Source organism: Equus przewalskii, chromosome 10, assembly GCF_037783145.1.
Source record: "Equus przewalskii isolate Varuska chromosome 10, EquPr2, whole genome shotgun sequence".
Taxonomy (NCBI): domain Eukaryota; kingdom Metazoa; phylum Chordata; class Mammalia; order Perissodactyla; family Equidae; genus Equus; species Equus przewalskii.
The window spans coordinates 54852100-54874720 of record NC_091840.1 but is presented as its reverse complement, the minus strand read 5'-3'; the positions used below and the strand labels follow the sequence as shown (position 1 = coordinate 54874720).

The following is a 22621-nucleotide window of genomic DNA, read 5'->3' as shown; positions in this document are numbered from 1 at the left end:
TGGGTTTCTTGGTGAATTGGTTTTGCATTTGGTAAGGCTTTATGCCAAGGAGTCCTGAAAACAGGGGTCGGCAATCTGGCCCACTGCTTGTTTTTATAAATAAAGTTTTATTGGAACACAGCCATGTGCATTTTTTACAAGTTGTCTATGGCTGCTTTCATAATACCAGAGTAGAGTTGAGTAGTTGTGACAGAGAACATTTGGCCCATAAAGCCAAAAACATTTATTATCTAGCCCTTTACAGAACAAGTTTGCCAACCTTGGGCTCAGAGAAGTGAGTTTGGTCTACTGTGAAGGCTTGCAGACCATCGTGGAGTCTGGAAGCTGCCGTTGGGCTTTTGGTAAACCCCTCCTGTTAAAAGTTCCAATGTCAAGTCCTTAGCAGTTGCAAATCCATATCCCACTGCCAGAAAGAGAGGTGCACTGGGCATGGGGCAAGGAGTCCTTACCTGTGCAGTACACACCTGGCTGCCGGCAGGTGAGGAGACCCTGTGCCCTTCTCCTTGAGGGCCTGAAGAGGAGGGTAGGAAGTAATGGTTGTTTGGCGATGGGGGCAAACTGATATGCTGGGGGCTTTTCACAGCCCCGAGTGGTGAATGCTGAGGGGAGCACTGTGGGCTGAGAAATGTGGAAGAAAGTACGGTGGTTTGACCTGAGGGCTCCGCGCAATGAGTGTTCCCAAGGGGCAGGAGTTGAGCAGCTTCACAAGCTGGCGATTGGCCTTCTGAGCTGTTGCTTTGTCTTTTCACAGCTATTTGTTGGGATGCAAAAGGGCAACTGGAGACTGCATCTTCCTGCTTGATGGGAGCAGCCAAGAAAGGCAGTGGCTTCTTCTCAGAACAGTTGTTCCTCTTCTGCTTCTGCAGCTGCATCCTCAGCTCCTCCACTTGCCTTTGTTCTTGCTGGAGTTTCCAGGTGAGCTCATTTATCACCTTCTGCTTCTCCACCAGCATCTTGTCCTTTTCGGAGTCCAGCCCGTCCAGCTCGGAAGGCATGGAGCCCCCATTTAGACTGCTCATGAGGCTCTCCTCTGTGCAGGCGTGAACTGGGGATGGGTGCAGGCCGAAGGATGGGGAGGCATCGTTGAAGGTGTCGGGCAGGGACCCCGCCACTGACAGGTCAGACGAGGCAGGCGAGATCGGGGGGCTGGAGCTGGTGCTGCCGAAATGGTAGAAGCCGTTGGATAAGGCGCTGGTGGAAGGAGAGGACTGGTAATTGGGCAGCGTGTTGGTCGGCGTCACAGGAAAGGTGACAGTTGTTATATCACCGAAGTTGGGCACGGGGTTCCCAGAACAGTCCTGGAAGGGCCGAAGCCGGTCCATGAGGGCTGTCTTGGTGCCTGACACTGGCAAACCCCGTATGCGGAGCTGCTGTCTTAATTCAGAGACCTAAGGAAACCAAGATATTGTTAGTGTGCTGTTTCATGACAATCTTTTAAAAAATGTATTTATTGTTACATTAGCTTTAAAACATCACAAATGGAATTTCACAATGTCCTCTTCTCTTTTTATTACTTTTTTACAATTTCTTCCCCTATTCTCCATATAAATACGTTTTACACAATTTTAATGATTGTCTTTTAATTTATCTTACACTGTGTTTTCGTGATCCCAGAATCATAGAATCATAGAGCTCAAATGAACGTGGTCTACTGCCCTCCAAGCCGCATCCCGGTCCTGATCCCCATTTTATAGATGAAAAACGGATGTCTGCCTGGGTTTAGACGTCAGCCAGAAACCACGCATCCCAAAGCAACCTGCGAATCCAGGTCTTCTGCTTCCTGGCGAGGTGCTCTCCCTACCATGCTCTCTCTGTGGATGGTTCTCACACCTGAGCAGGCACCAGAATGCCTGGCCATGGGGTTACAGCACAGACAGCTGGGCTCCATCCCTGAGTTTCTGATTCACTGGGTCTTGAGTGAGGACTGAGAATGTGCGTTTCCAACAAGGCCCCAGGGGATGCTAATGCTGCTGATCCCAGACCAGAGTCTGAGAACCACGGTTCCACATTAACATTTATGTCCTAACGACTGGCTGGATAATAGTCATACATTGAGAGAGAGTATGTGCAGAGATAAGACCATCAATTTAAATCCTGGCCTTGCCTCTTAACCAGCTCAGTGATCACTCTGTGTCTCAGTTCCCCTTCTGTAAAATGGAGATAATCATACCAACCTTATACATTTCTGAGAGGGTTAAAATGGCTTAAAATTTGTAAAGCACTTGGAATAGTGCCTTGCAAATGGTTAGTGCAGTGTAAGTGTTTGCTATTATTATTATGTTGATTCTCATGTAATTATTTCATCCCTGCATTTTTTATAATGTTCATAAATTATAAACTACAGATATCTAAAAATATGGAAACTAAATAAATGACGTGCATGCAAATGATGATTTGAATATTTGAGATCCATTAAAACTGATGCCATAAATACGTATTGATATAGAATAATAAATAATTGTTCATAGTATAGTATTAAGTGAAAAAAGTTTGAATTGTTGATTATATTTTTCTAAGAATTATATAAATATATTTGTGATATATATTTTTAAAAGTATGCTTGTAGATGAAAATATCTGGATAAACATATGCTAAAATGTTAACAGTGGTTCTGCTTATCTGCATCTCCTCAATATTCTAGGCGCACATATTAATTTGTACTTAAAATGGGAAACATATTAAATGCTTAACTGTCAATAATTCCATAAAACAGCTAGAATATATAAGGAAATATTCGTCTGATATTCTGTAGGGGAAGATCTTTCAAGCATAAAAGCAAAGAAAGTAATCATAAAAATATTGACAACAAAAATTGAAAACTCCTATAAGTGAAAATACTAAAAAGAAAATGCAAATGCAAATAGCAATCTCAGAAAAAAATTTCAGGACAAATAATAAAGTGTTAGTAAGCTCAATGGATCAAGTGTGCTTAACAACTCAAAAGAAAAAGATTGACACTCAATATAAAAATGAGTACCGGACGTGATCCAGCTCTTCAAGAACAAAAGATAAATTTCTTAAAAAATGCCCATAACAAGTCACCTAAGAAATGCAAATAAAGTAAATACAGACATATTTTCGTATTCATCAAATTGACAAAGAAATTGATAATAACACTTTGTGTTAGTGAAGTAGCAGCAAAAATAAATAAATGAAAACGTTGGAAAAAAATAAAAAGCAGCTCTTTAATGTCTTGCTGTTCCAAGTGTGGTCCTCGGCCCAGCAGCATCCACACCATCCCGGAGCGCGATAGAAATGAAGACTCTCAGGCTCCTCCCCACACCTACTGAATGGAATCTGCCTTTTACCCAGGGCCCCAGGGGTCAGTGTGACATTCATGGTTGACAAGTGTGGCTTTAACACACTGCTTCTGGGAATAGATTGGCACAAAAGATCAGGACAGAAATTTGGCAATAGGTATCAAGAATTTTTAAAAATATTAACATGTTTTGGTTAAGGAATTCCACGCCGCCCATGTATCTAGCCTGGGAAGATAATCAGTGACATTAATAAATGTATGTAAAAATCATATTTTTACCAGCAAAAATTGGGAAATACGTTAAATGTCCAATATAGGATTGTCAACTGGGTGGTTAAAACAATATGCTGCTATTAAAAATAAAAATTTTATTAAATATTAAAAGCTATAAAAATGTTAATGATATGTTAAACAAGAAAGCATGCCAGAATTTTATGCTCACATAATTATTTTGGAACAGAACATGTCCATATACATTTTAAGTCTAGAAGGGAACATAACCTGCAATGGTATCTATAAATCAATCCTCTTTTAAAATACTCTACTTTTCTGTACAGTATCATATTTCACTAGTGAATATGTATTACTTTATGACCAGCTAAAAGTTATTGAAAAAGGATTGCAATAACTTATACCACCAAAGCAATAAATACGCTCTCTCTCCCTTAGTCTTGCTAGCATCGTTTTATCATTTTCTTTTGGACTTGCTGGTTTGAAAAAGTGCAAGATGACAACTCATGATTGTTTGAATTTTGAATTACTTAAAATTAATGAGTTCTACATTTATTTTTAGAATCTGTTCTGGCACTGAATAATTTAAACTACATTATTAAATAATGCAGCTCATATTCTAAAATAAAATGAAAAATACTTGTTGAGTTCCGTTTACCTTAAATTTCAGAATATTATGCTGTATGGGCTTGCTGAGGACAAAGGTTTGTATACACCGCTTTCCTACATTCACTGGTGTTTTAATTATTGATAACTTTTAAAACCAAGTATTACGAAAAATTTCAAAAGTAACACAAAAGTAGATAGAAAAGTATAATGAACCCCATATACTCATCAACCAGCTTCAAGGATCAGCTCATGGCCCAATCTTGTTTCATTTATACCCAAACCACTCCTTCTCCCCCATTTCCTGAATTATATTGAAGCAAATCAAATAATTTAATCTGCAAGCATTCTGGTATCTTTGTCTACAAGATAAGTACTTTTTTAAAGACACAGATACAAGACTGTTAACACACCTAAAAAATATGAACAATTATTTCCTAATATACATCAAATATTCTCTCAGTTTTTAAACTTCTCATTCACTTTCACATTCTCTCTCTGTCTCTCATTCCCCAGTTTGTTAGAAACAGGATGCGAAAAATTCCATACACTGTGATATTACCATTTATAGCTTTTTAATGAGAAATCAAATTCTTCCCTCAGTGCTTTTTCCCTTTTACTCCTACGTAGCCAAGCGTGACCATTTCTGGAAAATATCACCTTCATTACCTTATCTTTCTGATTTCTTTTTTTAAGGATCACCTTCGTTAATTCCTCTTATTTTTTTCCTTTCCCAAAATGTGGTTACATCATTTGCTTCCTTTATTCCTCCTCTCTCCCTCCTTTTCTCCCCACTCCATCCTTTCCTCCCACTCTTTCATTTTGCTCCCCCTCTATCTCATTCACTCTTCTAGTTTCAACCCTTTGTTCAGAAGGCAAACGATTCGGAAATTTCCGTTCCTCTTCCTGACAACACAGTTGAGCCGAACTAGGTTGGTATATTTCCAGCTGACGGAAACTGGCTAGACTTGTTCTCTTGGCTGTGCTGCTGGTACCTGCGATTCAACTTTCCCAAAGTGAATGAACTTCCCAAAGTCCCTTCAAATCAGCTCCTCATTCTACCCTCCCAATTTCCACCCCTGGTGTAACTCTCTCAGGTAACACCTCTCCCCATACACCGGTGATCAAGTTCAGTTAAGGTTTCTCCCATCTGTCTCTCTCTTTCCAGCCTCATCTTGAATGACCACAGCAAGCCCTTCGAAGTCCGTCACTTGAGTTCAAGCCCCTGTTTTGTCATTTGTAAGCTGGGTAACTTGCGTATCATTTAACCTCTTTAAGATTCTGATTTTTATGATCCTGTTTAAAATTAGGAAAATAAAACTTATCTTGCAGGGTGAAAATTAAAGCAAATCTATATAGGATGGTGGACTGATAGTTTATACACAAAAAATGGTAGTTGCCACTATCATCTCCATCAGCCTATGATTCAGAGCATGTGCACACTGAGGAATCCATCTTTGGGGGCTCTGACAGATGGCGCATCATATCTGGACTATGTTTTCTCTGGGGCCATGGCATCTCCAGTCCTGCCTAGTCCAGAATCCCATTCAGACGTAGACTACTTTTTAAAATATCTTTTTTATTGTGGTAAAAGACTTATAACACAAACTTTACTATTTAATCATTTTTAAGTGTACAGTTCAGTGGCATTAAATACATTCACGCTGTTGTGCAAATTATCACCACTATCCAACTCCAGAACTTTCTCATCATCTCAAACTGACACTCTGTACCCATTAAACACTGACTCCCATTCCCCTCTCCTGCCAGCCCCTGGCAACCACGTTGTACTTTCCCTCTCTACGGATTTGACCACTCTAGGTACCTCATATAAGTGGAATCATACAATATTTGTCCTTTTGTGTTGGCTCATTTCACTGCGCATAATGTTTTCAAGGTGAGAGAGCCCAGTTGTATCCCTACGGATTCATGACCTGGGGAGGGGAGGGTGGATGACACGCTGCTCTGGAGAGCAGTATCATAAGCTTGGCATCCTCTTCTAGGTTTATGGGTACCAAATGGAAACAAGGCCCATGAAACCTAAGCATTTTTATTCCAAGTGGAGGGACTAGAGGAAAGTTTGATGTCAGGGCTTTACTTACTGGTGTTGACACTTGGCAACCATAGAATTTTCCCTAATTTGAAATCCCAGTCCTGTCTTTCCCCCAAAGAAGATAATGATTGAAGACAGAGAATGGGAATGAGGGTGACAAATGCGGACTGAGGAACGGCCATAAGATTGCCGCAATGAAGACTAGGGGGACCTTTAGGAATGAATTTTTTGGGGAAAAATGATAAGATCTTCTTAGGGAGGAGTAATACATGGAGTGACAACCAGGTAAACAGGTGTAGTCACTGAAAATTGAGTGAAGCATTGAAGAGAACAGGTGTGCATGCACAGAGAAGTCGAAGGCACTGCATTCATCTCTTTCAGTTCTTTTGTAAATACTAGATGAACGAATATGCCAATCCTGAGGACTGTGTTGAAACACACCAGATTCAACTCATTGTCACTTCAGTGAACTGAGATCCATGTGGTCTGTGATACAGAGTAAGTCACGAACACATGTATCATGTAACAAGTTGCTGCTACATTTCAGAACGCAAGTTCTCAGATTTGGGGAATTCTCAGAGCAGTACATTGCTTTAAATTATATAATTGACATAGAGTTACCAACATTTCATCTTGTTAAATTAGAATATCCTTATTTAATAATAAGAAACAAACAGAACTCTACTAGCAACATTCAACTTCCATCTATTACCGTCATCATTTCCAAATGGAAAGGATATTTAAACATTCAAAACATTGGGAGGATATAAATACTTTAAATAAAGATTAGTCACATATATTGAACACACTTAGATTTATGAAAAGCTCTTTAAATGGGTCTTATTTTTCTCATTTCACTAGGGATTGGTAAAAGTTCATCATGGAATTGACCATTGTCTGAGAGCGCTGGGGAAGCTCATATCAATTTCACAGCCTCTCTCTGTGCTCAGCTCTGTCACATATACAGTTCTATTTGATTCTCACAATATCTCATTTATGCAAATGAGGAATCCGAGATGCAGAAATATTAAGAAACGAGCCCAAGGCTGCACAGCCAGTGAAAGAGCTGAGCTGGGAGCCTATGGCCTTCTGCTCTCTGGGGTGTTCAACCACAGCAGTTAAAATTCTGTCACCTACTCGAGTCTCTGACATAGTCTTCTCCCTGCTACTATTTTACTCAAGAAATCAATTGATAAAGATGTTCAAAATGCACTTGTAAAAAAAAAGAAAAGAAAATCATGGCAAATCTTATACCTTCAGATCATCTAGGTTTGATGGGAGTGGACCTGGTTTGAGAGAAGAGACACTAGTTTGTCCAGAAAAACTGTTTTTGACAGGAGACAAAGGGGTATTGCTCAGCGGTGTTGAAGAGTTTGGATTTCTGACCATCTGTTCGTTTGGTTCCCTGAAAAACAAACAAGAAAGAGGCACTTAAAATACGGTCAAATATTTATGTGAGGGTGTGATATTGTGATTTATATAAGAAATATATATTGAATCTTGTCCAGGTTTCTGGCACAGAGCTCTTTAAAACCCTTGGAATTTCCTCAGTGACCAGAGCTTTAAAGGTGTGTTTTGCTATGTTAATAAGGTGACTTTTAGAAAGCACCAAAGGATGAGGGCTGATGGCCAGGAGAAATAGCCTTGTGATCAGAAGGTTGGAAGTTTCAGTCCTACCCCTCATCTTCCCCGGGAAAGGAGGTGGGCTGGAGATTGAGTTCAATCACCAATGGCCGATGATTCAATCAATTGTGCCTATGTAATGAAGCCTCCATAAAAACTTAAAAGGATGGGGTTCAGAGAGCTTCCAGGTTGGTGAACACATGGATATTGGGGAGAGTGGCCTTCTGGAGAGGGCATGGAAGCTCTGCGCCCTTTCCCCATACCCTGCCTTGTGCATTTCTTCCATTTGGCTGTTCCTAAGTTATGTCCTTTTATGATAAACCAGTAATCAAGTATGCAAAATGTTTCTCAGAGCCATTTTAAAAAATTAATCAAGTGCAAGGAGGAGGTCATGGTGACAACCTGCATCTGAAGTAGGGGAGTGGGAAGTCTGTAGGACTGAGCCCTTAACCTGGAGAATCTGATGTTATCTCCAGGTAGAAGAGTGCCAGAATTGAGTTGAATTGTAGGACACCCAAATGGTGTCCGAGAATTGCTTGGTGGTGTGGAGAGAAAACCCACACATTGGAATTGGGTGACCAAAACTCTTAGGGGGTAACTTGCGTTTAGATCTGATCACAAGCTAATTGTCTACGAGGATCAGATGCGTAACAAATCAGCAGAAGAGGCAGGGTGAGGAAACACAACAGTGAAGGCTAGATGGCAAGTGGCAAGTAACCCTCAAGCTGAGTTTCGGGGAGACAGGAGGGAGTGGTGGAGACTTTGGCATATGGGAGATGTGCGTCCATCTATGATTTAGCAGATGCGCTGTCCTGGGGAGGCAGAAGCAGGCCATGTGGAGCTTGAGTGTGTTCAGCACTCAGCATACCGGCCAGCACTACCCAAAGCTGAACAGAGACTGGTAAGGGAACCCACATCCCAACTTTATAATTGAAGAGACTGACCATTTAAAAGGTGACCTGGCAATGAGGTCACACAATGGGGCTCAGGAGTCATCTTTGAGGGTGTCACTCATTGACTCATGCTTCCTAAAGCATAAGTGCTGAGTCAGTTCAAGAAATGTAACCTGTAGTGGAATTGCTCACAATTCCAGTATGACATTCTTAGATGGTTTCTCCTCCCTGTTCCACAATTCGATCTGGAAGTGCTAAAACCTTTCCTTTTCCCATAACTCCCATTATGCCCATTATTATCAGGAGCATTGATTTACTTGCTTCCTCCCAGCCTTACCTTCCTGAAAAGATGTGCATGGTTTCTAAACAGAGTCATATTCTAAACACACTGGCTGAGGATGTGGTGCAAGACAGGACTTGCTGGGTCTCCAGGTGCTGGCCCCGTGGGCCTCAGACGGAGAGAAGCCATTCTCAGCCTCTGCCCGCAGCCCCCACCCTGGGCTCCCTGACTTACTTGAGCTGGGCTTGGTGAACCCCGGGGTAGCTGAACCGGTGCTGCTGCTGCTGCTGCTGCTGCTGGCTGAGGATCTGGAGCTGCAAGAAGAGCTGCTGCTGCTGGAGCAGCCGGGCGTAGGCTGAGTCCATGGGCGGCGGGGACTTCTCTGCCTTCTGGTCTGGGGGAATGTACTGGTGATATTTGAGCTTCTTCACCTTCGGCTTGGGGTCCTTGGGCTTTTTGTGGCGGTTCTTACTGTCGCTCAAGGACTTGGACTGCAAAAAGGATGAAGAAACAGCATGTGGTTTAGGTGATGGATGGGAGTGACTTGGTGTCACGAGTATATCGCAAGGAGGTTTTGTCTGATGGACGTTCCTGCATCTGGAAATACAGCAAAGGCACGATACACAGAGAGATTCTAGAACATTAAGGTTCCAATGAACTAATGTACTGCAAACGCATCACAATGGAAGGACACTCCTTAGGCAGGGAATCTGGAACCCTAGAAGTGGCTCCGAGACTATTTCTTTCCCAGTGTAGAGAGAGATGTAAGCCCATGTTTCAGTGAGGGCACTTTCCTAACCTAAAACCAACTGATGGCCTAATAAAGGATACACTCTCATCTTGGGATGGAGTCATAAGAAAGTTCTTTCATACGTATACATGTAATCACCTCTAGTCAGGCACTTTAGTAAGATGACTTACTAATGACATAAACTGAGATGGCATTAAGGTTGTCTTTGAAAATCCAGAATGTGTATTTTTGTTGTTTCAGGCTGAAATGTAAGATAGAGTCCCCCTCCTACCACCACCCCAAATACTGATACAAGATCAAGAGGTGACCCCCTCTGAGCTAATGATACTTTACTTACTATGGCAACAGTTAGCCAGCCACGGGAACCCTTCCAGAAGCTACCCACTTAGAGCACGATTCAAACACATCGAAACAAGTTAAGGTTACAGGCTTGGAAGGTAAGACAAATTTTTGAATGTGGTACAATGACTTAACTTGACTACCTCTCAGCCACCTCATCTGCAAGTTGGGGAAAACATTCTCTACTTTCTATCTCGGTGATCACTAGACGGATGATAAAAGATAATATTGAAATAACAGGTCTCAAAGGACAGTGTGATTATATCCATAACCTGCTCCTGAAATCAAAAAGCCTCCATATATTGGGAAGCAATAGGTCCATACTGAAATCAGTTAAAAAATATAAATTTTCAAACCCTGACTTCATTACAGAAGGTTAAAATGAAGAACATGGATGTGGTGACAGAAGATTCTTGAGGATTTGGGGGAAAAGTTGGAGGGAAAGTGTGGTACCAGTAGTGTCCAGAAGAGGGGGCTCCTGAATAGCTGGCAGGCACGTTGTGACTGGGCAGCTTCCCCATTTTCACCACAACGCACACATCTGAATGTGACCGATCCAGAGGAGCCTACAACTTGCTTTTCTCTGACTCAGCGCATCCCACCACCAAGCCTGTTTGTGTTTTCTCAAGGAGGCTTCTTCTTGGAGACCAGTGAATAAGGAGTACAAGTATTCCCATGTGCTGGGTGGCTCTATTTCTCTCTGCTCGTGAATTGATTAGCATCCTAGTTAATTAATCAGTCTTCTGCACTTGGGAGAATTTCTGTAGGCTCCTGCAATCAGCTCTGCCCTGCTTTGCTCCAGCGTGGCTTCCGTTCCCACCTCCTCCTACGACTTGCCTTGTCTGGGGGAGATGCAGCCCCCAGTCTAGCAGTTAAGTCAGGAGCTAAGGAATTTTCTCTCCCTGTTGCCTTAGCACAGAGACTCTGAGCATTCCAGAAGGTACTAAAAAATCAGACAATTTTGTCTGGATAGTGAAGGGCAAAGACTACTGAACCCATGGAACTCTGAGTCCGTGGAACTGTGTGGTTTCACAGTCTTTTTGAGACCAGAGGATATCAAGGTTGTGGGTTTGTTTTTGTGTCTATCTAGAACTGCATGGCAAATAGATGGGAGCACACTCATCTTTCTAAAGCAGACATGGATCCAAAATCCCGTGGTTTAAGACCCAGGCACAAATGTGTAAATTAGTGTATGTAATTCAACAGGGAGTGGTGCAGCCCGTGGCTAGAGAGTGCATGACTTCCTAAAGCCATTCTGATTCAAACCCTCATACACACACTGGGCCTGCCACACAATAGACCACCCCAGCTGCCCACATTCAGTTTGCCTGTCCTGCTCTGCAAGATGAAGTCTGAACTCTAGTCTGCCAAAGAAGACAGTTCACCAACTGCCTGAACCTCCCCTCTCCAACAGCTTACCCCTCCTGCCTCGTTTCCTTATAATATTCTGCTGTCTGCAACTCCCTCCTCCACTCGTTGTCTGAATCTGGCTCGTCCTTCGAGGCCAGCTCAAACCCTGGCTCACCTGGGATGTCTCTCCTAACTCATAGCGATGTCTCCCATCCGCACGTCTCATATGGCATTTGAGGCTGCCTGATAATGGTCACGACACTGCATACCCTGCTGGAGCGGGAGGGAGACTCAAATCCAGCCCCCCGTTCTGCATCCTAAGCTATTAGCCCTGATGGGGGCTGTGGCAGCCCAGCAAAGGGGGCTCTCTTTTTGTATCATGGTAAAATACAAGTAACATAAAAATCACCATAGTAACCATGTTAAAGGATATAATTCAGTGGCATTTAGTACATTCACAGTGTTGTGTGTCACTGCTATCTGGTTCCAGAACATTTTCAACACCCCAAAAGGAAGCTCCATCCCCATTAAGCAGTCACTCCACATTCTCCTCTTCCCTCAGCCCCTGGGAACCACTAATCTGCTTTCTGTCTCCATAGATTTGCTTATTCTGGACACTTTGTATAAATAGAATCATACAATATGTGGCCTTCTGTGTCTGACTTTTTCACTCAGCATATTTTCAAGGTTCATTCATGTATCAGTACTTCACTCCTTTTTGTGGCTGAGTAATATTCCATCGTATGGATATGCCATGTTTATCCATTCTTCAGTTGATGGACATTTGGGTTAATTTCGACTTTTGACTATTGGCAGTAGTGCTGCTATGAATGCCCTGTACAAGTTTCTGCTTTAACATCTTTATTCAATGTCTTTGGGTATATATATCTAGGAGTAGAATTGCTGGGTTATATAGTAATTTTATATTTAATTTATTGAAGAACTACCAAACTGTGTTCCACACAGATGCACCATTTTACATTTCTACCAGCAATGTATGAGGGTTCAAATTTCTCCACATCCTCATCAACACTCATTGTTTCCTTTTTTTTATTATAGCCATTCTAATGGGTGTGAAGTGGTATTACGCTGTGGTTTTAAGTTGCATTTTCCTGATCACTAATGATGCTGAACACCTTTTCATGTGCTTGTTGGTAATTTGTTTATCTTTGGAGAAATGTCTATTCAAGTCCTTTGGGGCACATTTTTCTTACTTGCTCAAAGTATTATGTGGGCTAATGGTGGCTGTGGTACCCAAATAGACTGTAGACTCCTCGAGGGCAGGAATCATGTTCTATTCAAGTTTGATATGCACCCCCTCAGACCCTGCATTGAGAGCACTTTTCTCTTACAAGGATTTTATTGTTTGCAAAGAGCATTCTTGTGCATTCTCTCATTGGCCTCATATGAACCTTATAAAGTCAACAGGGCAGAGATATTTTTCCCTAGCTCGGGTGCCTCTTTCTTTGAGAAGTATCCTCTCTTCTAGTATCCTTTTAATTCAGAGATGATAAATATTTAACAACTGAGAATTCACAGGCATCAACTAATCAGATGGGATGCTGGCTCTTACGTAAACTCCAGTCCTGCTGGATCAGCTGGGTATCAATCCTGCTCTCCACTGAAATTGATCTGTCCTCCCTCTGGGCAATATCACGCTCCCTTAGGACAGAGAGGCTGAAAGCTTTGCTCATTTGCGTTATGCAAAATGTAAATACTTTGCTAGAAATATTAATAAAACTTCTCTTTGCGCACACATTAGAGATAATGTGAGTCATCTCCTCCTCCCTCCACCGGCAATGAACAAAACTCATCAATAGGCACCTCATTTCAAAGCTGTTGAGCTGAATGAGTTGTAGGCAAGGTTTAAACTCTTGAGTTGGATGGAGGAGCTTTACTGGGGAACTGAAGGCCTGCCATCCACTTAGAACATGAGAAGCACATTTGTGCATATGCAGTGAAGGGAACTACAAGGCTGTTCCTTTAACATTGATTCTTACTCAACTTACGATCTTTTTTTTAAAAAAATATTTCATAAGGGTCATCTCACCATTCATTAAGTGGTGGCCCTAGAGCTGAGAAAACATGCTCCCCAATTAATTAGAAGTTATTTGGGATAAAATATTTTGAAGAAGGCCAAATGACTCCCAGGCAGTCGATTGAGGGGAGAGCACTCTGTGAGCTATTAGATATAATGCGGCGAAATTAAACCAAAATATGCTACAATGCTTCCAGTTATTTGTCTACTGTTTCCATAGGGAGACTGGCTTAAATGATGCAGATTTTACATCATGTGAGGACTTCAGGTCTGCTTCCTTTGCATAAAATTCAACCACCCTATAGCTATTTTATGGCACTTACAAGTCCTGTGTGCATTACAATCAGCCGTATTATCTCTAGATTGAGCTCATGAAGTCCATTAAGTAGGAACATGCTGGCTGAGCTGTGATCTCAAAGAAATGCACACATACGTGCTTCTCCTCTGCCGGGAAGACTCACGCTGTGCCGCACGAACAGTGGAATCGTGGTCCATATACACCGATGGCCCATTTCTCAACCCCTGTCTTGCGATGTTCCTAGTGGATTGAACCTATACATGGATCTGTGTGACTCTCTTCCTGTTGCCAGACCTGACTTGGACAGCCCTGCGCCCAGCTGGCTCTGTGCACTGGGTGCCGGGGTTGGGGCGCGGAGTGGGCCCGTCCGTACCTTTACAGCAGCATGCACGGGGATGGGGGTGCTGAGCGGGCCAGGCCCCTGCTTCCCCGCGTCTGACTGGTTGCTGGGCTGTGAGGCAGAGTCGTTCCTCTCATTTTCTGAGCCGGAAGTAAGATCCTAAAATCCAAATTTCAGCACTGTTAGGAGGCAGGAGTAAAGACTGTGTGACAGAGAAATGTTAAGGAAGAGCCCCACACATAGCCGTGCTGTTTTAATCCTAGCTTCTTTTCCAAGCCATATCAGACTCCTTCCCCCAGGGGAACATAATTTGTCAACCAACTGAGGGCACTTTTTAGAGAGAAAGGAGGCATTATTAATAATTATCCTGGAAGACAGGTATGGAGCTGGCCTGTTCTAGGCAAACCAGGACATCTGGTCACCCTGTGTGAGGGTTCTCTCTGTCTGCAACGAGCTCCACCTGTTGAACTTGATAATGGGATTGAAAAAGAAAGGAAGAGGGAGCAGCGGGTGTAGGAACATGGCAGGAAAGTAGGACCATAAAAATCCAGGTAAAAAGGGTGTTAGCAGATGGAGGCAAAGTGTGAATGTGTGTACGTGTGTCTCTGTGTATCTATGTGTGCAAACATGTATATGTATGTGTATGTATGCATATGTCTGTATGTGTGTTATGTGTATATTTATCTCTGTCTACATGTGTGTATATGTATGTGTCTGTGTGCATATGTATGTGCTTGTGTGTATATGTGTGTGTGTGTGTATCTGTGGTCTGTGTGCATGTGTGTATACGCAGGCATATGTGTGTGTGTGTGTGTGTGTGTACGTATGTACTTAGCGTCATAAAGAATCTTTTTGAGAGCCAGGTTTCTGTATGCAGAGGATTCTGGGAAAGGCCTGATGATCTTCTCTCCCTTTCCTACACTCCTGTGTTGTGACTTGGAAGAGAAGGGGCAGAGGCTGCTCATGATCTCCCGTGGAGCCTCTCAGCCCTCCCACAAGGCCTGGCCCCTGTCCATGGTCTGTAGCATCCTTTTCTCTCAGAGCCTCAGTGTCCTTGTCTCTCAAATGGGGTTGCTGGTGAACAGACGTAGGACGATTTTTGCGTTTTGCCTAGCGCTGTTCAGTGTTGTTCCCTTAGACTCCTCTCCTAGGGTTAAGTAGAAAAGAACTTGCCTTCTCCTCAAGCCATCCTGAAAGCAGAAGCTCGGGAATTTACCGTCAGAATAATAGATACAAATGGTCTGATATATTGTTTGATGTTATCAGGGAAGTTTGGTTACAAAGACCAGCGCGGCACGCAGGGGAGGGAAAGCTGCTCTGCTTATAAACTCTTGCACAATAAACGTATGAAGAGTTTGGCTCTGCTTTTTGTGTCTCCCTTTTCCCTCCCATCCACGTCTTCTCCTTGGCAGCCTCAGGTTTGCTTTAATGGAGTGAAGGTCATGACAACAACCAGCAACCAGCACGGTTTCAGGAGGTGGCCATGGTGCATCCCAAAACCCCCTGAGAGCTGCGTGTGCTTTCCAGCATAAAAAAGCCTCCAAATATAACATCTAATGGGATTAAAAAGTGCAAACTTCCAGCTATAAAACAACAAAGTCCCAGGGATGTCATGGACAGCATGGTGACTATAGTTAACAACACCGTATTGTATATTTGAAAGGTGCTAGGAGAGTAGATCTTAACAGTTCTCATCATAAGAAAAAACAATTGTAACTATGTGTGGTGATGATGTCGACTAGACTTATTATGGTGGTCATTTCACAATATATACGAATATCAAATCTTTATGTTGTACACCTGAAACTAATATAATGCTATATGTCAATTATAACTCAATTTTAGAAAATAAAGAGAATTATACATATACATATAAAATAACCATATATAATAGATGCATATTAATGTATAATATATATTAATAGAGATATATAAAATATCTAATTTCAATCCATCAAACAATTCCTGTGAGGCCAGGAGGAGTAAACTTTTCCCAAAGGGAAGGGGCTGAAGGTCTGGAGGGTTGTCTCAGAGCCGGGGTATGGAAGACCCATCTCGCTGTCACTCTAGTGTTTATCCTTCCCTCTCATGTGTGCACGCCCACACACGTCTCCTCTCTGGGGCTCCATGAAGGCCACCACGCTAAGCTGAGGAGAACTCCCATCAGGTCGGTGTGTGGCTTCTGGAGGTGGGAGCTCCAGGGCTGGGGTGCATCTACAGTGTTCCTGGGGACCACACAGCTATTCAGCCTCACGGAGCCGCGGTTCCTCCTCGGAATCGATGTCAGCGATCCCACCCGGAGGGGACTGTGATATCCAAGAAAAATTCTGTTAAAGTGCCTAACCCTATCCCTGTCACAGAGGGAGCCATTAATACACAGCAGTAGCTGTTGTTAATAAGTATTATTGCTCTTTATAAATGTGCTTTTAATAGTATTTGCCGTATACGTTCCTCACATCTCGAGAGTTTGTGGATTTGTCCGGAAAGAGGTGAATGCTGTGCTTGGGCTGGGGCTGGAGGTGGACCGTGGGGGTTCCGCAGGTAGAAGCACCATGGGCCTCCCTGCTTTGCATCCAGTCACCACGTCCTGCTCCCCACTCCCCAGGACCCGACAGGGACTCTTCCACACGTGGAAAGCTGGTAGGCTTTGCAACCAGTCCTGCTCTGGCACATTCTATCTGGGAGATTATGGGTGGGTCATTCAATGTCAGTGAGCCTCATTTGTACCTTGTTGGTAAAAACGGAGATAAAGGTATCTACTTGGCAGAGTAGCTGCTTGAAAAGGAAGTCACAGGGTAGAGTCCCGAGGAGTCTCTCTCAGTGTTTCCTGGAGGCTGTTGCCCACACACCCGGAACCCGGGACCGAATAGGATGAGAAGGGGCACCAAGACGGTGTGCCAGCGAGACCTCTCTGGGGTCTCTAAGCCAAACCGACCGTGGCAGTGTTGATTTTAAGACTGAAGAGATGACAGGCTGAGATGTGGTTTGTTTACCTGGATTGTTCCCAGAGGACCTGCCAAAGGGGTCTCTGCAGCTTTCGTGTCTGGGGGAGATCCTGCTGAGCCCTGGGGGTCTTCACCTCGAGTCTGGTCTGGAGAAAGCCCATCGCTGCTGCTGTCCTCCTCAAAGGCAAATGCATCTGCTGATTTGGAGAAACTCACCTGGTTACCTGAGGGAGCGAAATCCAAGAACTGGGTCAGTGGCTGACGCACATCCAAGGGCTTTTGGGAAATGCTTCAAGGTGTCATCCCTACTAGGAGAACATGTCTGTCTCCTTAGATCTGTCTCCAGTTCAAAGAAAGAGTGAAGGTACATTTTAAATCCTTTCTCATATATTTACTCTATATGGGAACTTGTGTTTATAAAAATGGCGTGTCTGTCAGGGAAGAATGAGTGATATATCAAAAAGTCTATCATTTGTTAAACTTTATTTTCAAGTTCATCCATTCCTTCACATTTTCTATGTGAACCCATATGTTTTCGAAACGAAATCAGGGGAGATGAAGGAAAGAAAAGGGGCCACTGAAGGCAGAATGAGGCCAAAGGAGACTGCAGTGGGCGAACGCCCCATCTCCCTCGGGTTTTACGATGAGAGAGAGAGAATTGAGATGACAACGTGCCATTTGCATCATGTTCAAATATAAAGCAGGGCACCCAGCACAAAATGTTTAGCAAACTGCTAATAAGGATAAGCTCGGACAGCTACTAAGTTTAAATTCCTGTCAGAATTCGCTAATGTCATCAGAGGTCCCACAGCCCCATTCAGCTAACGCATATCTGTTTACAAAAGCCATAAATGTGTCTCAGAAACTTCGGCATGATCTCTATTTTTTTTCTTATTTGGATTTCCTTTTCATTTCTCCTATCTCCGTGTCTGTTTTGAAATCCTCAATGGCTCACACACGCAGAGGCTTCCTCAGGGGCCTGTGTGGTCTTTGGAGGGGAACAGATAAACTGGCTTGGGGAGAGGGATTAGCAGATCAGATGGGACTACAATGACATCGTTATATGTCCCTTATGTTTTTTAATTGCCAAATTTCATCCAGTTTATGATCCGACTGCACAGTACAAAATGTGCTGAGGCCACATAGCACTTCTGACCCGATTCCAGGCACAGCTCTTCCAGAGGAATTTAGGTATTATCAGGAGGTTTTCCAGCCCAGCGTTCTGCACTCACAGCGACAAGAACTTCTGACTCCTGCTCTGTGCAGATAAGAGAGAGGAGCTTTCGCCGAGGCGACTGCAAAGGCAACGAGGAGCTGGAAGTAATGGAACAAATGTGGTTTGGGGCTTGTCATCACCGCCCCAGCTGGCATCTGTCACAAACCCTCACTCAGACATCGCAGTGTCAAATCAGGAAAGAGGCCGGACAAGGACAGGGCAGGTGGAAGCTCCAGTTGCTGGCCTGTTGGGCATAACACTAACCTGGAAAGGCCTGGGGACCAGCATTGCTGCTCCACCGCTTCGAGAATCCTTTATTACTGCTTTTCTACGATTATAAAAGTATTATATACTTATCATAAGAATTCATACCACACAAAGGGTACGTAATAATGTACATAATCCCACTTCCTGTTAAGAATTTGTTGCTGCTTCTAGATTTAATTCGATACATATAGCAAGACATATACACACATTATAAAAAGTATTTCACACAGATAGGACTGGGCGGAATACACTGTTCTGAAACTCGCTGTTTTTCACCCTACAACGTTTCCTGGAGATGCTTCCGAGTGCGCACAGAGAGATTTTCCTCAATAAAAATTTTTTGTAACAGTTACATAGTATTTCATCGTATTAATGGGAACTTTCATTTATCAACTTTCATTTTCAGATGTGCACTTTTTTTAACTGTAAAAATTTTGAAATAATAGAAAAGTACAGAGAATAATATAAAACATCTGTTTACATATCCTCTGAAATAAATAAATGCTAGCATTTTCTGATATTTGTGTCAGAAATCTATTCATTTTCTGAGAGGGGTTCCTCTGGGTATTTGACAAATGCCAACTTGTTCTCTGAGGTCAGGGGTCACTCTTCTCCCCCTTCAGTACTCTGGTCACAAACCCTTCCCTTTCTATTTTTCGTCCAGAGTTAGTTACACCCTTCCCTTCTTTTCTCACAGGACACCATGGACTCTGCAAATAAGCCTCTAATTGTCATTTTCATGCCAATTGTGAAAGAATTTCCATACCATTTTTCCTATCTCAAGGAGATTGTTTGCCTCAGGTCTTCCTAGGAAGTTCCTTCCAGTTGCCTCCATAAGGATGTTCCCACTGTAAACTCAACCCGTAAGTTTCTTTACTTCAGAAACCATATTTTCATTGAAATGTCAAGTCCTTCTTCTATTTGTGGAATTAAAGCCTTTGTCCTTGTTAAAAGGATTATTTGTGTTACTGGGAGCCAGGTAGGCCTGGGAGTGGAGGTGGGTGGGTGTCAAGCCTTCCCCACCTCAGAAATGGCAGCATTTTGTTGGGACTTACTTGGCATCCACCCTGAGCCAACACCATTCCCATTTCCAGAGACCCCTTCACGTGACTGTGCCAGCCCCTTGGGCAGCCAATCTTCTCTGCCCCGCAGGATCCTCCATCTGAGAGCTTTATTAGCTTATACTCCCTCCCGCCTCCTTCAGTCTAAAGGGTATGGCTCTTCTCTGTGTGGTCTGATACACATGAAGTGACAAAGACTTCCTCACCCCTGCCACTCTCCATCTCTACCTACACCCACACAGAGTATCATATCCCAAATGTGCACAAAGTGGAGGGAATTAGCCAAATTGCACCGTTGTCCAAATACTCTATCATGGGTAGAAATGTTACAAGAAAGTAGGGGGACAGAAAGAGAGAGAATGGTTTCTCTGCTTATCTCCCAACAACACCACTGTAATTGTTGCAAGTGGAGTGATAGCAAATGATGAAAATGGTAGTTTGTATCAGTAGTTCACTTAACAGTGGCAGCCATGAGAAAAATAATCCACTTTTGTTAGGCTTCATCATGGTCCCGTAAGTTAGAGCAGGGGGCGCACTTTCAAGATGAGAACATTGCAATGTCCAGTCCACTCAGTGATTTAGAGACTGAGCTAGGAGTGCAGATCCAGCCTTTGGACTCTCAGAGCCACCAGCAGAGGGGGTGGGGAAATCCATTACCCTCTCTGGAAGCCATCAGGTAACAAGTTGTTTAGGGAACATCGTAAGACCTGCTGGGTTGGTTGGTATGGAGAGGTAACACAGAAAATGCCAGCAAGTCTACTTTTTCTGCACTCATCACGTACTAAGGACATCTCCATATTCCACAACATCTTTTACTTGAGTGTTTGAGATTTGAGAGACTGAAAATGACATCCTGATAGTGGGAACAAAGAAGGCAGAAGATTCCTGGAAGGGTCATCATGATGATTTCACTGAGACTTGTCTCAGAAAGGGGTCGAAAGGATTGTGAAAGCCTTGTTGTTGCCACCAGTAAATCAGCATGCCCTTTCCACTTTGACACCTGGCATTTGATGACCTCAGGTCGAGGTAGTAGAATGAAGTAGAAAAGTCTGGAAGCAGAGTATCTGGAATAAAGGAGTTGGTAATCAGTCCCATTTTCCCCAGTATGGATGGAGCATTCCTCAGTTATTTTGTTCATTTCCAGCCTTCACACATTAAGAGAAATAGAGACCAGTAGGAGCATAATCAGATACGATATGGTGAAGAGACGGAAGGACGTTATCGTACCTTCATGGGACACAGTAGGAGAACTTTTCAAGGACTAGCCTGCCTGGTGAGTGCTCTTGGTGGTTAGACGAAGGAGACAGAATGCAGAGCAGTCCAAGAAGACTCCTGGAGGAGGTGGGGTTGAATGAGCCTGGGATAACTGTCAGCTGTGGATAGCGCTACAGAAAGCGAGGGGGGGCATTTGGCGGTAATGGGTAGAAGTGAAAGGGAAGTTACAGAGTGGTGATTAGCAGAATTGAAGTGGGAAGGGTGAGGAAGAAACTCTCCCAGCCAAGGGAGAGCGTTATTTGGGGAGCCAATCCCTGGAGAGACACGGCGTCTAGGAGTCTAATTTATCAAGTGACATCAGTCATTTAAAGAGGTTCCTGCTTAAGTCAATGAAGAAGCCATGAGCACATGCAACCATATATATGAAGAAGCCATGAGTGCACATAACCACATATGGCATAGTTGTTTACACCTGAGTGAACAAACAGGGAGAGGGCCAAGGCTCTAAGTATGACTCCCGCCTGGTATCTATAAAGCACGATGTGCCAGGTCAGAATATGCTGACAGAAACATTGAGGACCACTTAGGGGCTGTCCAGGACAAAAGATCCTGGCATGGGGCCCCTGCCAATCACCACTTCCTCAGTGCCACAGGTGTTTCGGATTTGTGACTGCTAGGACAGAAGACGAGCGAAAGAGGCGGCACAAAGCAACACACTGGGCTCAGTCTCTGTTGATGAAGAGAACCACAACAGTGGGGAGGCCCCTGAGAGAAAACGGCACTCGCTTCCTTTTGAGATGATGTTATGTGGTGTCCTCTGGTCAATAAGAACTTGGGTTCTCTTCTACCACCTCAGTATAGTGTGACTGTCGGCAAGGCATTTAATAACCTCTTGGAGCCTCAGTTACCCCATCCATAAAATGAGAGTCATAATACCGGCTACCTCTCAGAGTTCTAAGGATTAAAATAACATAACATATGTAAAGCATTGGGCCCAGTCTCTGATGGCCAAGTGTTCGATAATTTCTAGCCGCTGTCATCGTTACTGTTTTTGTTAGGAGTATCTGCTTGTCTCAAGTTTACCATTACCAAAAATAAAAAAAAGACCACCCAGGAGGCAGTTTCTCCTGTGGTCAGCTTTGCAAAAGTCAGCACAACCCTAGAGCCAGAAAAACTGGTTTGTCGTGAGCACTTCATTCTGGGAAAGTGGAGACAGACCTGCCCCAGAACAGGGGTGTCACTGGAAAGGCTGCATGTTACTCCCTCTCATTCCTGGTTCAAGCGGGGCTCATGTGGAGAGGGACAAAGGTCACCTTATCTGGCTGCCTCTGGAACAACCACGTCTATCGGCTTTGTGTTGTGACCCTGGGCCTCTGCTCCAATCTCTTACGGCGCGAGGCTCCCTGGGAGCTGCTGGAGTGCAGGGTACTGGCTATTGTCCCTGTAGACACGTCAGGCTGTGTGATGACAAGGACCTTCTCGGGAAGCCCTGACATCATCCTCCAGTTATGCCCACGGGGCTGGCTCTGGGCACTGGCCCTTTGGGGATCTTGGCCTGGCGACTCCAAGCTTTCCCTCTCTCCCTTGGAAGTGATTAGATGAATGAGTCAGTTGTACTTTCCTCCGCATAAACATTTAACATTCCAAGATTAAAGTGAGATAATTGAAGTCCTAGTCACCTTTCTGCTACGACCCACACCAAGGGCTGGAAACCATGAAGTGGAATGTGAAAATGGACCTTGCCTGCTTATCTACTCGCAAGCTGGAGCAGTGTGCTGCATGAGAGCTATTTTAATTCATGGGCAGACCATCTCCTGACATCGTCCTGGAAGAGACTGAAGCAAAATCCATTTCCT

The 22621-nt window shown here is 43.6% G+C and overlaps 1 protein-coding gene across 8 annotated transcripts in view; it reads right to left on the bottom strand.

Moving 5' to 3' along the window:
- MYOCD (myocardin) overlaps positions 1-22621 on the bottom strand; it is a 90529-nt gene that overhangs the window by 8099 nt on the left and 59809 nt on the right. For 6 of the 8 annotated variants that reach the window (XM_070561116.1, XM_070561119.1, XM_070561122.1 and 3 more), the window contains 5 exons: positions 17055-17230; positions 14095-14220; positions 9180-9436; positions 7404-7554; positions 450-1388 (listed from right to left, as the gene is read on the bottom strand). In XM_070561116.1, coding sequence (XP_070417217.1) covers positions 450-1388; positions 7404-7554; positions 9180-9436; positions 14095-14220; positions 17055-17230 — 1649 coding nt within the window. The remainder of the gene's footprint in view (positions 1-449; positions 1389-7403; positions 7555-9179; positions 9437-14094; positions 14221-17054; positions 17231-22621) is intronic. The other 2 variants (XM_070561118.1, XM_070561124.1) reach the window with 1 other exon arrangement.